The 17,192-nt window shown below is 37.9% G+C and overlaps 1 protein-coding gene across 2 annotated transcripts in view; it reads right to left on the reverse strand.

Annotated features, from left to right (window-relative positions):
- scube1 (signal peptide, CUB domain, EGF-like 1) overlaps positions 1–17,192 on the reverse strand; it is a 273,608-nt gene that overhangs the window by 34,632 nt on the left and 221,784 nt on the right. For both annotated transcript variants that reach the window (XM_063058118.1, XM_063058117.1), the window contains 5 exons: positions 12,828–12,944; positions 11,901–12,023; positions 8,599–8,718; positions 5,022–5,114; positions 2,604–2,720 (listed from right to left, as the gene is read on the reverse strand). In XM_063058118.1, the coding sequence (XP_062914188.1) occupies positions 2,604–2,720; positions 5,022–5,114; positions 8,599–8,718; positions 11,901–12,023; positions 12,828–12,944 (570 nt within the window). The remainder of the gene's footprint in view (positions 1–2,603; positions 2,721–5,021; positions 5,115–8,598; positions 8,719–11,900; positions 12,024–12,827; positions 12,945–17,192) is intronic.

Raw genomic sequence — 17,192 nt, forward strand, 5'->3', positions numbered from 1 at the left:
GCAATGAATTCCACAGATTCACCAACCTCTGGCTAAAAAAAATCCACCTCATCTCTGTCTAAAGGGACATCCTTCCATTCAGAGGCTTTGCCCTCTGGTCCTCGACTCTCCCACTCTTGGAAACATCCTCTCCACATCCACTCTATCTAGACTTTTCAATATTTGATATGTTTCAGTGAGATCTCCCCTCATTCTTCTAAACTCCAGTGAGTATAGGCCCAGAGCCATCAAATGCTCCTCAAATATTAACCCTTTCATCCCCGGAATCATTCTTGTGAACCTCCTCTGGACCTTCTCCAATACCAGCACTTCTTAGAAAAGGGGCCCAAAACTGCTCACAATACTCCATGCGGTCTCATCATTGCCTTACATCCTTGCTTTTATATTCTAGTCCTCTCAAAATGAATGCTAATATTACATTTGCCTTCTTACTACCAACTCAACCTGTAAGTTAACCTTTAGCGAATCCTGCATGAGGGCTCCCAAGTCCCTTTGCACCTCTGATTTCTGAATTTTCTCTCCATTTAGAATACGCACTTCCGTACATTATATTTCAGCTGCCATTTCTTTGTCCATTCTCCTAATCTGTCAAAGTTCTTCTGCAGACTCCCTTCTTCCTCAATACAACCTGCCTCTCCACTTACCTTTGCGTTATGGGGTGTTAGCTTTCATAAGTCGAGGGATAGAGTTTAAGAGTCGCAAGGTAATTATGCAGCTCTATAAAACTCTGGTTAGGCCACACTTGGTGTACTGTGTCCAGTTCTGGTCGCCTCACTATAGGAAGGATGTGGAAACATTGGAAAGGGTACAGAGGAGATTTACCAGGATGCTGCCTCGTTTAGAGAGTATGCATTATGATCAGAGATTAAGGGAGCTAGAGCTTTACTCTTTGGAGAGAAGGAGGATGAGAGGAGACATGATAGAGGTATACAAGATATTAAGAGGAATAGATAGAGTGGATAGCCAGCGCCTCTTCCCCAGGGCACCACTGCTCAATACAAGAGGACATGGCTTTAAGGTAAGGGGTGGGAAGTTCAAGGGGGAAATTAGAGGAAGGTATTTTACTGAGAGAGTGGTTGGTGCATGGAATACACTGCCTGAGTCAGTGGTGGAGGCAGATACACTAGTGAAATTTAAGAGACTACTAAACAGGTATATGGAGGAATTTAAGGTGGGGGGTTATATGGGAGGCAGGGTTTGAGGGTCAGCACAACATTGTGGGCCAAAGGGCCTGTACTGTGCTGTATGTTCTACGTTCTATGTCAAACACAAGAGATTCTGCGGATGCTGGAAATCTAGAGTAACAAACAAAATGCTGGAGGAACTCTGCAGTTCAGGCAGCATCTATGGAGAGGAATAAACAGTCAAAGTTCTGGTCTGAGACCCTTCATTGGGATCTGTTTTTCTACTGCTTTTAAGCATCCCTGGTCATTTGGACACTAGGGAATAGCAGAACGGCAAGAGTTTCAGAAGACTGCCTTGGGGTAAAAATTAATCTGGATTATGGTATTTTCAATCCACTGAACAGTTGCACCACCAAGGTTACAGAACCTCTAAGGCTTGTATTTACAAAAGTTAAGTGTGCCTGTGGGCACCCTATGAGAGACACATGGCACACTGGTCACATCAGCCATAGGCCAGGTCTGGTACAATCTGACCCAATAACCCTTCACCTACCGTTAATGGTCACCAATCAACAACCCTGGTCTGAAAATTAAAAATAAAGAAGTGTGGATATGCATTTTTGGAAGACATTTGAAAAACGTCACATTTTTTCTCAGTTTTTCTTACTCTTCCTCAATCTAATCTTTCAGTACATGATGGGGTTTCTTGATTGGACAGTCGATCTAATTCACCACTCTTATCAATTTGATTTTACTGATCTCTCATTCCTTTCTATTTCTCATTTTGGATAATATCAAAAATACATATAATAGTTTCTTGAAAATTGGCCTAAATCAGTGATATCTAGACTTAAAATTGAGTGCTGACTTTCAAATTTCCTGTTAAGCCTGCTTTGAGTTTAAACCACCTTCAGTCATTAAGATGTCATTGGAACAAATAGTTACAGCATAGAGTTAATTCATATAGCTCTTTCCAGAAGCTGATGCCCTTTGGAATTCTGATTTCAGTGAGAAAAACCAAAACATTTAAACAAATTTTGGTCTTTGTAAAAAAAAGTCTTCAATAATGTGTATTATTTAGTCAAGGGGCTTCTATCTGAAGAATGATTTTTTAAAATATTGCAAATCAGTAGTAATGGATTGTTCTGCTATAATGGGCAAATTAGCAATGGAATTAAAATTGGCAGATGCTCAAGGGCACTCCATTGACTGTAGGTATCCACTATCTTTACTAATGTTGAACTTCTTCCTTCATTTTAATCACACTTTGGATTTCAGATATCACTTCTCCACCTCAATCAATATTTTGACTGTTATGGCAGGCAATGAGAAATTTATTAGCATTGACCTCTGTTCTCACTAACAAAAACATAAATTCCTTATAAGTATAGTTTATGCCAAAAAATGTTATTTTTAATACTGGAAGCATGACCTCATTATACTTCAGATCCTTCCTGTTATAATCAAACTATAACATACCTGACATGCTTTGCTTCAGACTATCCTTAATCCTCTCCTTAATTCGTGGTCGCAGATGGCACTTAGCATCCTTTATCTTGAATCTAGCTCTTTGCTTTATTGGTGGTGCCAAGGGATCTGAAATAAAAGTAACGGATGTCTTCAGTATCAGAAGATTTAGATTTAATATTGTATTCCAACTCATTAACAGGATATGGCCTATATTGAGAATGCCATCACAAATTACTCCTAAAAAGTGCTGGTTAATTTGTATAATCTCTGGTGAAGGCACTTCCACCAGATATGAGTGTACATGTTCTAGAACCGCAAACTTAAGCCAAATAGTTGTCTTTAAGTACCTTCACTTTATGGAGATTATACTATGGCAAACTATAAGACTAATTAGTCCCTTAGCTGCAGGGATTTAGCTGCTAATAATCACTCTCCCAACCAAGGAGGAGATACTTCCAGCTAATGAAGCAAATTAAACACAATTATTTTATTTTAAATGGAACTCATTAATTTTGAGGAATAATTCTAACAGATTATAATATCTACAAAGGATTTCAAACCACAAGTACAATTCCTACAGATTAGAAAACCATATCAATATGTTGCAGATAAACATGCCATCTGTCATATAAAATATCCTCCACTGGTTGAGGCTGAGGAGTAAATTCCATATGTTTTCATCACGGTAACTCTTCCTCACCCTTATTGCCTTCTGATATTCATATCTTCCTTTTGACAGCCATCTAATGACAAACTCATTTGCATGTGATGTTTGTAAGACTGCATTGATCAGGTCAGATGGCAGGAGATTGAAGTTAGCAGACAATGCTGCTTCTTCTGATTAGGTTGAAGTCTCAGTAAAGTCAACAATAGGCTTCCTGAGCCTGGCTAAGTAATACAAATGAAAAATTAACAATAAACATCTTGAACCTTGAACAGTTTCTTCTGGTGTGCTAAAAAGCTGAGTCTAGCAAAGAGCCTCCTGACCCTGGATAGTGAATATCCATCACAAAAGTGGTTCAATAGAGGCTCTTTGGATTTAAAAGCAGAAACAATTTTGAAGGACCAACAATTTATCAGAATGGACTGTGACTTTGAAGGGAATCTGGATATGATAGTTGTCCCCTTGTGGTAGTGGCTTTGAGTTTGGGGGTGATGTACAGTAGTTGGTTGAACAACTGCAGTGCATTTTGTAGATGGTAGATTAGGCAGCCACCTTGCAGGGAATACATATTTAGGCTGGTGGACAGAGCGTCATTCATCTAGTCTGTGATGTTCTGGACGAAAGAGAGCTACTTGAGTGTTACCAAAATGACACTCTTCCAGGCAAGTGGAGACTATTCTACCACACACTCTCTTTGTAGATACAGTCTCTGACTGGAACTTGTATGGTATGCATATTACTGACCAAATAAATTAGAAATTAATACAATGTATAAAAATTCAAGTGTAGCATCAGATAATTATTACTGCACGTGGCACCTGTTCTTTAATAAGCTCCACATTTGGAACCTGAAGTCACTCCAGTTTCTTGTTCTTTCCTCATTCCCTTTAATATGGCAGCCACAGTAGCATTAACTCTGTTACAGTTCAAGGAGTTCCAGAATTTGGAGTTCAACTCTAGTGCTGTTCAGCAAGGAGTCTCTGGATGTCCTCCTTGTGGAATGTGTGGGCTTTCTCTGGGTCTTTTGGCTTCCTCCCACAGTCTAAAGACATACCAGGTAGGTTAAGTGATCATTGTAAATTGTTGCTGGGGCGGTTTGGCTCAAAGGGCAACTCAGCACTGTATATTTGTGCTTTAAGTACTTACTTAATGTCCTGCTAGATATTCCTTGACTACAACTAGGACTGCACACCTCTGGCCTGGATTTCCTGGAGCAAAGTTAGCAGTTCCACACTGTACTGACAGCATTTGGCTTTGCCTCAGGAATCTTGAAGCCCCTGGGTGAGGTGTGTTGGTCAGTGAATACAAAATAAGTGTCTCCACTCTCAAGTGTCTTGAAACAAGTCATTCCTTCACTGCCACCGAAGGAATGTGAAGGATCTCCTACCCAATACCAGAAGGACTTTGGTAGTTCAAAGGTGCAGCTTACCATCAACTAGGGACGGGCATCAGTACTGGGCTTGTCAGCTATGTTTTGGATTGCATTAACAAATAAATTAATAAAGATGCCTGATCAGAATCACTGAGAGACCAAAATAGAAAAACAAATGCCGTTCCAAGACAGTTTAGCAATCATAATGACGAAGGGTCTCGGCCTGAAACGTCGACTGTACCTCTTCCTAGAGATGCTGCCTGGCCTGCTGCGTTCACCAGCAACTTTGATGTGTGTTGCTAGCAATCATACTAATCATCCCAGGAATAAAAAACATTGCAGCAGTGCACGCCATATCCAATTTCATTTAGGTCCTGTGTGAGTCAGTTACCTGCACAGCTGGGGAGAGTTGCATTTCGTTTCTGTGAACCTTTGGTTGGCTGTATTGGAACGCCACAACTGAAAGTATAGCTGTTTTCAGAATCTAAAGGAAGATAAAGATTGTATATGAGAGTAAGATGGATAATAACAGTGAATCAGTTTTTTCTAACAGATCTGTAAATAGAAATTGAACTTTATAGAAAAACATGCATAGAGCAATACAGCACAATACAGGTCTTGGCCCAGTGAGTCCATGCTGATGATGATGTCCCTGCATTTGGTTTATATCCCTCTAACCACCACCCCTACATATTTTAGATAAGGATTTCTCAGCTTGGTTGTATTGGCTATGTTTGGGTTTTGAAAGATTTAAGCTTTTATTTGTAAAACAATTTATTTTACTAAAAACAATTAATATTACTTTCAAATTCTGATAGAATTGCCTGACTTTCCCAATGCAGCTTCTATACAACAATGTAATTGATATCAAAGAAAATTATGACAAATCCTATTTCTACAAGTGAATAAGAAAGAAATGAGACTAAAAGTGAGTGAAAAGAAAACACCAAGCAGGGTACAAAATCAATAACATTTTTGTTGATTTCCAGATAGATCAAGATTAGTTCTAAAAAAAAAATTCACGTCTTGTTCATTCCAGACACCCAGCACTCTCTGTGTCAAAAAACTTGCCCTGCATATCTCCAATGAATCTTACTTCCAAGAAAGAAAAAAAATAAAAGAAACCTCTCACTTTCATATTCCTTTTCAATCCAGACTGATATGCTATTTAAAATGAGTTCAGCTGCACTACATATGTCGAACACCCTGAGCGTAAAGTAGAAGGGCTTGACGTCATAAGCACCTATCGCGTAGCTCAGCACAGCTGAATTCTGCCCTTGAACTCAGTACCTGTCATCAGCTTTCATCTTTCAATATGTGGATGTTGAAGTCAAGAGTGTGCAAACCTGGAATCTGCAACAAGCTGACTGTTCCATGGAGATAATCACCATGATCAGGCCCATTGTTCATTAACTGCTGTCTTAATAGGGGATTGCAAACTATTCAGAAAACATCTAAATGTATCACAAACCTTGTTGTTAAAAATCTCCCTGTGTTATGCTGGGAAATTTATTATAACTAGTAGAGATCTTGAATCTCAGTGATTACCTTACTAATCTCAACAAGCCAACAATAACTAAATCAGACAGCACTTTAACCCTATTTATAGTCCTTCTCAAGTGCATTTTAGATGTTTTTTTAAGTACATTTATACAGTGTTAAGTATTAACATTCAATTATTCATGACCTGCTTCTACTTATATAAGCATAAGTATATATATATATCACAAATACGAGAAAATCTGTAGGTGCTAGAAATCCGAAGCAACGCAAACAAAGTGCTGGAGGAACTCAGCAGGCCAGGCAGCATGGATGGAAAAGAGTAAACAGCTGATGTTTTGGGCCGAGACCCTTCATCAGGACTGGGAAAAAACTGGACTTCTCATCTTTTTTCCAGTACCGGTGAAGGGTCTTGGCCCAAAACGTCGGCCGTTTACTCTTTTCCAAAGATATACATATATATATCTTTATGAGAAGTGTAAATAAGATACTACGGCAAAAAGCATGACACCTTCTTGTTACTTACCAAATAAAACAACAAATTCACTACCAGTGAGACCACTAAATGATGTGTAACATGTCGTGTTCAACGTGCTTTTTATTAGAGTACCGCTACACACTCATGATGTTCATTCTATTAACTCCATAAGCAGATTTGTTCCTCTATCAGTGCAGACACTATTTCACACACGTACATTGTCACATTGTCAATACTAATACATTCCCGCACTAGGCACTTCTGAAAAGTTTGATAAATTCTTAAAGGTTGGGAGATTTATGGCTGTGGACAGCAGTGAAACCGCTGGTATTCTGACACTGAAAATGAAGTAAATTCCAGACTTCCACATTAAAATGACGCATGGATGTCCAGAACTCATTACCATTTGGGAGGGTGGGGCGGGGTAAGGAGTGGTCAGCTCAGAGTATATTCTGTTACACATGCGGATGGTAGAGGACAATGTCATTTATACAGTTACCACAAAGGACTTGTACGAGGTGAAACCTTTTACAGGATTCCGATTTATTTCAACATGGTTTAAAGAGTATAAGTTTCAAAGGTGACAGGGAAGGCAAGTTAAAAAATAATTACCTTAATTTAACGTTGCTAATATTTTACCAGTTTTTATATATTATTATGATAAATGTTTTAATTTTCTTTATTACTAACATCAATGTTAATAGTTTTCAAATGTGTTCAAATGCCCACTTCCAATATTAATGGACAATTTGATAAATGGTTTTACTGTCTGCCAAGAATGCTTTGGAAACTTTGCCTCTACGCAGATGTGCTATGGACCAGTCACTGTGGAACTTTGTGAGTGAGCACAAGATACAGCAAGGCCAGACAAATGCATCTACAGGTGGTGATGCCAGAAAGAAAATCAGGATAACCCGATCTATTGTTTAGCAAAGTCAGACATCTTCCCTGTGTCAGTGAGTGCAAAGGTTCTTTCTAAAAGAAGTGTTTGGTGAGTGAAAGAAAATTTCAACAAGGAGATTTGAGATTCCAAGAGGTACTGTGATACTCCACTGAAATGAGGGAGATTTTGTTTATAACACGTTATGATATCCCAAAATACAAATGCTGATATTTGGTATAAATATCTCAGTAGAAAGTAGGTGCAGAGCATGGAGAACCCAGAAATGAGAGTAGAGTGGTTAAGGCATAGAATAACTAGCCTTTAGTGGAAAGGACTTTGAAACTGGAGGAAAGGAGACTAACAGGAAATAGGGAGTTTAGGATGAGAGTTGTAAATTGACAACACCTGGTGAGAAAGGAAAAGGGCCAATCTTTTTAATGACTGCAGTTGTTTCTCCAACCCTGCTGAGCTAAGTTGGGAGATGGAATAGTTTAGGGAGGATGTGATGAGAAATGAAGGCTAGATTCCTAGGACAGAGGCTGTTAAGATTGCAAGTCACTTTTTTCTGCATGGGGTGGTGGAGGTTGATGGCTAGAGACATGTATAGTGAGAGCATTGCTTCATAGAAAGGTGAGCTAATAACCTTATTTTAGTGGAGGTAGAATTCACTGTTCAAGTTCCAGATTACTCACTTGGTGTTAGTGCTGCTTTGTCTTACCTGCTTTGTCAGTTCACCATAAATCATGTCACAATACTTTTGCCTCACCTAACACAACAGTTGGTACCACTTACCACTGTTAAAAATTAATAGACAATGATGGACATAAAGTTAATTATTGAATGCCTTGCATTTTCAGAACTGGTAGCATTGATATTCCGATTTTTACTATTTGTATACTATTTGGTCAGATAAATTATTATTCTAAGTACTTAATCCTACAAAGCTCTCCTTCGTTATCATCCTACATGTGCAATTAAATAAAGTAAATTCATTTGATAACCTGCCTTTTGTATCAACAATTCAATGCATTTTTCAAGGCCCACTTTCAGAGTTACCCACTTCTCCCCACAATGGTATTGACATATCTTTACAGATGGAATGCTGACCTGCCACAAAGAGTGCCTTTGATGGGCAAGACAGAGAGCAGCTTTCTACTCCTCTGCTCTTACTGCAGATCAGCTGAACTTTACGTGCAACCTTTGAATTTCGGAGACATTTCACCGTCTCTGAGGGAGAAAGAAATATTGATTATAAAGAGAGAAATGGTCGATGTGTTAATCACCATAACAGATTGCGGCAACTGAAAAGGCTGAGAAACAATGTCTTTACAGGCGATTGTTACATGATGTCTCATTGGAGAGATGGAAAACACTCTGAATATTGAATCAAAATTTGCTATATCTCTGAGTCACACATGATAAAATAACTTGCATATATTAGCACCTTCAGTACAGTTAATTTTCCCAGGCTTATTCACAAGTCACTTTGGATAAAATCTCAGAAACATCTTGTGAAGTAGAAATAGGAAGATGTTTAAGAATAAATCCTTTAATGATAGTTAACAATCAGGAAGAGATCTTGCAATGCAAACATTTAAGGCTAAGATGATAAAATTCCCATAAAAATAAAGGATCTCGGATTGTTTAATGTAACAACTGACATCAACACATCACAGATTTGTTGGTTTCAAATGGGACTAAAATGGCAGGTAATGTTTTATAGTTCAAAAGATGATGTTGCACTTTTGACGGGTCAGAAAACTTGCTTATTATAGATTTTGATTCAGCTGCACATTTTGTAGAGAAAACCATTCAACATTGTTAAGTGATTGCTTGTACCTTAGACAATTGAATTGCTTCATGGTGTTCTGTATAATAATTTTAAAGTGTGGTGATTAAAAGATAATACAGCTGGAAAATTGGTGATTAATGCATGATCTTTCTGTATCCCTTTCCCTGCGTTTCATCTTACTCCTTCAAGATTTCTACATACCTGTCTTAAAAGCCATGTATTATAATCATTTTTGAATGTTGCCAATTTATTGCTAAGATGATGGCTTCTACATTCTGTTGCAAGGTGCATGACATTTGGCTTGAAAGCTATCAAAAGGTCTAACAATTAGTGAAAAAAATAACAAAGTGAAATTAACTAGGCAATAGACTTCCTCAAAAACCATAATGGCTTTGAAAGATAAACAATAACATAGTGAAACCAAACAGAGTACATGATATTTTGCTTGTTAAAATAAAAAGCAAGTTACAAATTTAATCGATTTGTTTCTCCATTTCTCCCTCTAATCTATGCACTGAGGCTTTGTATATATACTAACTTGGAAGTTCTGATTTTTTTGGCATTTTGTTGATCAATTTCACTTCACTGTTTCTTATTAAAACATAAATGCTGTTCAAAGTATATGATGTCAGTAGAAGGAAATGTAATACTTCTTGCTTAAAGTTTTCATTACTATCAGGCATAAAGAATTTGCAAAGATAAAATAAAACTGTTGGGCATCTAGGAGCTACTAACCAAAGCTGAATTCTTCCCCAGAATTTTTCAGACCTTGTGTGGACACTATACCAATGTGACATTCTCCATATCCCTACATACCATCTACCAAATAATTAGAAGCACAATTGTGCTGATTTGAAATTGCTCCAATACACTTTACAGTTTGACTACTGAAAATTAAAGACAGACCAATCATTCAGGCAAAGCCCATCTACCACAGATTTTCCTGTCCCCGATTTTGAGACTGACTAGAACAAAGAAGAATGCAAAACAATCCAATACGTGGGGCAACTATTTCAGTGTTGAAAAAAGCAATGGAATCAATTGGAAAGGCTGGTGGAAAAGATAAGAGAGCGAGTATTTTTCTAGGACGCTGACACTTCTAGAGGTGGGCAGTAATAGCATTCAGATTGAATGACCCCCTCAGATTGAATGACCACAATGTCCAAGCTTCCTGTTCATTATATTTACTGTAACAGTGCACTCTATTCCAGCCCTAGCAGTGAGTAAAAGGAGCAGGTGTTTATTTTCATGGTTCTGAGTTTAGCTCTCAAGATGACTGAAGTACTGTATCTGAACCCTGGATGTAGACACTGCTAACTTCAATTTATTGCCACTAAAACATTTCGTATAGAATTAAGTTTGTACAGAAATAATTAAGTTTTGAGACCTGAGTGCTGAAGAGTACCTGTGACAGATAGATAATACATTCATGATACTTTAGGTTTAATTTGAACTCACCTCAAAGGGATCGAATCTAACACATCATGTGGGATGTCATATATCACTACAGTATGTGAACATTCACAACGTGCTTTTTGTTTAAATATGGAACTATCAGTTGTGACAAATTTTATTTTACTTCACTTTCTTTTGAACATTATATGTGTTTTATTCCAGCAGAAACCATCAAAATAAACTTATTGATGGGAAAGAAACATTACAAGACTCAGAGGAATCCGACTTTACATATTGGTCCCTCAATATGATCTGAGCTGAGTTAGGCAAGACAATGATAAGAACATTAAAATTGTGCTTTTCTTCTTCCAGAGAACTATCTAAAGCCATGAAAGTACAAGCCCAGATACAGGGGAAGACTATAGCATATTAGAGATCCTTCTGTAGGTAAACAGCCTGTCAGCTTCCACAGTTCACATTTAGATAGCAAAAAGATCGATGTCAAGCTGAAGGTCGGTACTCTTGCCTATGGGAACAAAGGTGTAAAATGAGAAAACGTTAATCTACTCTGGATGGCAGGTTGGAATTTCAAATTCACCATTTCCTGCTTTCATCAGTGCCAATTTAGTGAGGTGCTGAGCAAATCTTAGACATCCCCCAACAGAAAAATCACTTCAGAAGCTTTACTCAAGACAGCTTGTATTCACCTCACAGAAGCCTAGGGGCATTGCCAGTAACATTTTATTCTGTACTAAAAAAGTTTGATCTCTGAAAGATCCTTTGAAAATGAAGAAGTATAGACCACTATTAAAGTACAAAATTAATTTAAATACATGTATTCCCAAAATTGCTCCATAAATATTTATTCTACCCCATATTTCTAGTGTCTTATCTTAGCCACACAGATAAATTAAAAATCTGTTGAAAAATTACTGAGTAAAGTAAGTTAAGACTCTTATAAGGCAGCTATTAGAACAAAGAATGAAAAAGTCTGACATGCATACAGTATACAGCTCATGGCAAGTTTAAGCCAGACTATTGCATTTATGAAATGTATTCTGCTGCTGCTGCTAAAAAGTTCAGTGCACAAAAATTTCTCTGTAAAATTAGAACTGAAAAACTTAGACACTAAAGTGCATTGCTCCTTTTTCATGTGGATTCTGCTCAAATTAACTTTAAGAGGCTCTCACCTTGCCATCATTATTTCTAAAGTCATACTCACCAGCACAATCTTTTTTGTTCCAATGCAATTTCTTCCCAGGAGGACATACACACTCATAACTTCCCATTGTATTAATACAACCATAATCACAGCTCCCATTATTTATACTGCATTCATCGATATCTGAGAAGGCAAGAAAATACATTATGGTGGCTAGAATTATTACTTGTGGTGTGAGAATAAAATTCCTGTATTATTAATTATAAAATCTATACTGACACTTTAGTTTGTAAAAGGAAACATGATATTTTCTTTGAACATAGCTAAAAGGTATTATTCTAGGTCTATTAATTAAATCATTACCATGTTGGTGCTACAGTGAAACTAAATAACTAGGTATACCATTTAAAACACCCATTAATATGGCCGTTTTTCAGTTTTCATCTTATCCAAAATCATCTCCTGTGCTCTACCTTATGCTTTTAACTCCTTCTTCTCTTACCTCCATTTCCAATGATAAATCAGTGTCTCATTTGTTTACCTCCCACTACAACCAGAGATGCCACAATTCCTACCTTTGCTCTCAATTGTCATCAGACCAGATTAAATCTTTTTTGTGCCTTTTGCATACTCTTGTCAGTCCATCATAGCACATTCCCCAGCCTTTTTAAAAGCACTACCCAAATTTCTCAGTCATTCCCCATGAGACATTGATTACAGACAAGGCCCTCTATTTTCTTGTATTAATCTCCACTCCATCCCCAACCAACTGAAAGCATAGCTCCTTCTTCAGTAACAGAGGAAAAAATTTATTGTAGGTTTCTAACAACTATAATCTCATATTGCGTTGTCTAGCCTTTGATCCACAGTTTGGTGCCATATTTCACCTTTACAGTACTTCAATATATGGGATGTCACTTACTACTGCTACAGTTTATTATTGGCAGAACATGTGATTTACAATAACACCCATCATATTGAACGAACCTCCACAATGAGTCAGTCCGTATAAAGTATAGCCTTTATGACACAAACATTCAAAGCTTCCTGGATAGTTGATGCATATATGGTCACAAGTCCTTTCAAAGGAACACTCATCGATATCTAAAATTGAAGAAAAGAAATATCATCATCCAGTGATTAAAATCACTGTTGCATACCTTCATGCAAGGAATAAAGGCTCCAGCCCCATATGGTCCTTCTTTTAGATTTATTTGAAGCATAAATATTTCCTCGTGTTTAAATATTGGAACCTGTTTAACAATTGAGCTAGTTTTCCAAGGGAAGTTTCTTTTGGGAACATTCCCAAAATTCATCTGGTGACTGAACTCAATCCATTAAATGCATCAGTGCCTGAGCAATGTACATGCAAGATCCAGCTGATCAGTATTTGTGAGCCTATCCTTTACATGAATATTAGAATGCATTGTAGGCAGCGCATATGAAAACAGTTGAGTCTCTTTACTTAACTAGTGCACAGAGTCCATGGCTCACCATTGTACACAGGAGTGTCAACATTTCACACACATAAATTTTTGTTTGCTCAAGAGACCTTCAGATTTACAGCTGCTCAGTTTCCAAGCAAGGCGTCATGAACAGAAGGAATTCTTTGACATTTGGAAACAGCAGTACTTACAGTTTCTGACCACTGTTTCAGTAGTACATACATCAATGGGCACAAAGATGATGCAGTTCATTAAATAAAGGAAAAACAAACCTAGCATGGACCATCAGCATGGACATGATGGGCTGAAAGGCCTGTTTCTGTGCTGTGTCACTCCAGTACTCTATTTCTAGCCTCAGCACATCCACTGAGGAGCGTTAATAAACTTGCTTCACCCTCCTCTACACCTTTACCATATTCTGTACAAAGATCCAGGCTCAAAAAGGGAAGTTCCACAAAGTTTAAAGACTTTCATTTTGAAGATGTGAGCTACCTAATGCAGAAGTTAACAAGCAACTTAATACATCAAGTAAGAGAAAAGTCCTGAAATGGAGTTGATTGAAAGTTCAAGGCAACATACTGTTACATGCTATAAAATTGTAATCCAATAGTCACAGATCCCAGTGTTTTTCATGGATGGAACTCCTGGCCAGGGAATACCTTGCAAATGCCAATCACAATCCTATATCTAAACATAGAAAATGTTGGTAATCCAAAGCAGATCAAGTAGCTATGTTGATAGAAGATCAGTAACATTAGGGGTGTTTTTGTTTTAATTGTTGCTTCCCAATTTAAAACAAGAAAGATGTGATAATTTCTGCCTCATTCAATGTATATGTATTACTGAAACACAAGCAACATGTACGATTTGGCACAAAATAAAAGCACAGAGAATATGACTGGGTTAATAAGTTCATTGTTCTTAGTTTACCCATATCTATGGTCTCATAAAATTTTGTTTTGTAAGTTTCTCACCATCTTAAGAATGCTTCAGTGATAACATACTTCAGGTATTCTTCAAAGTGTTAATTTTTGCTGCTTACATTCCTCTAAAATATACACATCTATTGCTAACCCAAAAGCTAGACAACTATTAATACAAGCTAACCAGGATGGTTTGGGGATTACAGTTTTAGTTTGTAATTCCAGCAAAGGAATTATGTTGGAGCAGAACCAGTTCCATGTCCAATAAAATCTCGATCCAACATTTTATTTCAAGCACTCGTTAATTTTTTGATTCAAATACAAGCTTTCAGTAATGGATGGTAGACTGAGACATATACTATGTTGACATGCTGTTCTTTTGTCCTTTGTTTACTGGTTTCAATCTTGTCCAAAATGATGGAATTAGTATGTCCTAGGGGACCTTTAACACACCCTGGCTGAAGGAAGAGGGTAGGTGTGTAGATAAACTACATTTAGTCCCCAATTTTCATATAATTCCCACTGAAACTACATGAATGGAGTCTTTATACTGTATTTTTTATCTGACTGAGCTAGTTGCTTAACTCAAAGAGTACCTTGATAAGACAAGTTAATTAGTGTCTTATGCCATCCATGGGAAACCCTGACATCGTAACAGGCTGCAGTGACAGTACTGTTTTTCCTTATTTCTCTCCCAATATGCCCACGGGCATAGAACTCTTTGTTTGAATTGCTCTGATCAGGTTTCAATCACTTTCATGGATCCAAAAGAGAACCAATATGTAATATTGGTTAAAGGTACTACCTGCTTCTTGCCCTTCATGTTTAACTTGCCTAGACTAGGGGACCAGAGTTATTAGAGGAGGTTCTGTGGACTAGGACTTTATCCCTCGGAATGTAAGGGGTTGATGGGTGATTTGATAGGGGTATATAAGTTCATGAAGAGCATAGAGATGGTGAAAGCACAGAGAAGGAATGCTAAAAACAAGATAGCCTCGGTTCAAGATGAGGCAAGAGATTTATAAGGGACATCACAGACAGCTTCTTCCTGCAAAAGGTGGTGCATATTTTGTATGAGTTCCCAGAAATAATGGTTGAGGAAGGCACGTTAGCAACATTTAAAAGCCATCTAGATATGTACATGGATAGGAGGGTTTTAGAAGGCAATGGACAGATGGGACTAGCTCACTAATCAACATAGCCAGAATGGATAAATTACGCCAAAAGGCCTGTTACTATGCTGTATGACTCCACAAAAGTCTGCAGTTCTTTGACATAATTGATTAACTATTCTCTCTAGTATTATCCAGCTGCATAGGACTGTACTTCTCTGGTTTCATTATTCATCACATCCATCACTGCCAAGGAATAACCTACACTTCATATTTTTGTACTATCACTTTGGTCCCTCCGATCTTATTTCACTTTTCCAGGCTGTCTTTTGGCAACATTATCAAAAGAAACTGTCTTCCTCAGCTTCCCCAGGCAATCACTGTGACAATGATGGAAGAATACAATAACTCATCTGCTGCTGTAATTCCTATTCATGCTTCTGTAACCTGTAGGCTTGACTGTTCCAGTGCCCTCCATGTCCAGCCCTGAGGCCACCCAAATTTCTGCCGCCCATTTTTCACCAAAATCGATCCCCATTCACCTATCACTCCTCCTATGCTCCATAATCTACAACATCGCTGAAGATAAGTGAACTGTTGTTTCAACATTTTTATTTCTTTTTAAATCACTCCTTCAGCCTTATAATCAGTGCTCTGCAAATTCTAGCTCAGAGTCCAATTGCTCAACCACTGGAGGCTTTATATTCCCTTTCCCCTCTGGATGCCCTTTCAAATCTGTATCTGCTTCACCGTGGGTGTATATTTTCCCATTGATGTGAGAGTGAGGCAGGGCTGAAATGATCAGAGCTGCTGCCCCTTTGCTCCAGGGAAATAGGTTTGATCCTGATTTCGGCTTCAATCCAAGTGGTGTTTGCATGTTCACCATGTGACCATATGTGTTTCTGACAAGTGTCCCAGATTCCTCTCACATCCCAAAGAAGACATTGCAGGTTAATTGGCTACTTTAAATTGCCTTTCTCATAGATTGATGGCTAAAGATTCAAAGAGGAGTATTTGCATGAGATTAAGTTGCAGAAATATAGGAAGAGGAGATTTTGAACTGCAGGCATAGCTCTGCTGCGAGTTTGCATCGACTTGAGGGCTTGAATTGTTTCTTCTATGTCATTATAAATAAAACATCTTTGCTAAGGTTCTTGCAAAATCACTTTGTGACATTGTTGCTGAGGTTGTGAAGGATTGCTTCACTATGTATAATTTGGCAGAAATTTGTTCCCAAGAAAACTTGGGTCAGAAATGTGTACCCAAGAGGAAAAGTCAGAGTTTCTGCTATCCAGTAGATCCCATATTCACACTAATGACCACTCTCCACTCATCCACACAAGGTGCCAGCAGTGACTTTCCCAAAACAAGGTAGCTGGCTCTTCCACCCACTCAAGTGGATGACTGACTAAGGTATCTGCATTAAGTGTTTTGCCAAGGTCTTCCGTGGAGACTCTGGGTCAAAAAGGAAATTGGCTTTAGCTTGATTTTCGGTTGGAGAGTTTAAAGTCACCCTTTTCTTTGCATGGGCTGGGCCTCTCTGTACTTGGTGTTGTTTGTTAATTGAAGTGTCAAGATTTTGCCACAACTTGGCATTGAATATTTAAACTCAAGAGTGTACTGTATATAAACTGGAACAAAAATATCACTAGTATAATTTAACCCAGTTGAATCTGATCGGCTGAGATCAAATTTTATTTTGCAATTGATTGCGTTATTGATGATGTGAGAGTATTTGTTCATAATGAGTACCAGTTTCAAAAGGCATTCCATTTATAGCACTGCTCTCCCTCAAAAAATAAATAATGCTGGCTACAAGTAAAGGAACTACGTGATGTTACTACAAATGACATTCCGGAAAAATTACATCAT

This window comes from Mobula hypostoma, chromosome 9 (assembly GCF_963921235.1).
Source record: "Mobula hypostoma chromosome 9, sMobHyp1.1, whole genome shotgun sequence".
Taxonomy (NCBI): Eukaryota; Metazoa; Chordata; class Chondrichthyes; order Myliobatiformes; family Myliobatidae; genus Mobula; species Mobula hypostoma.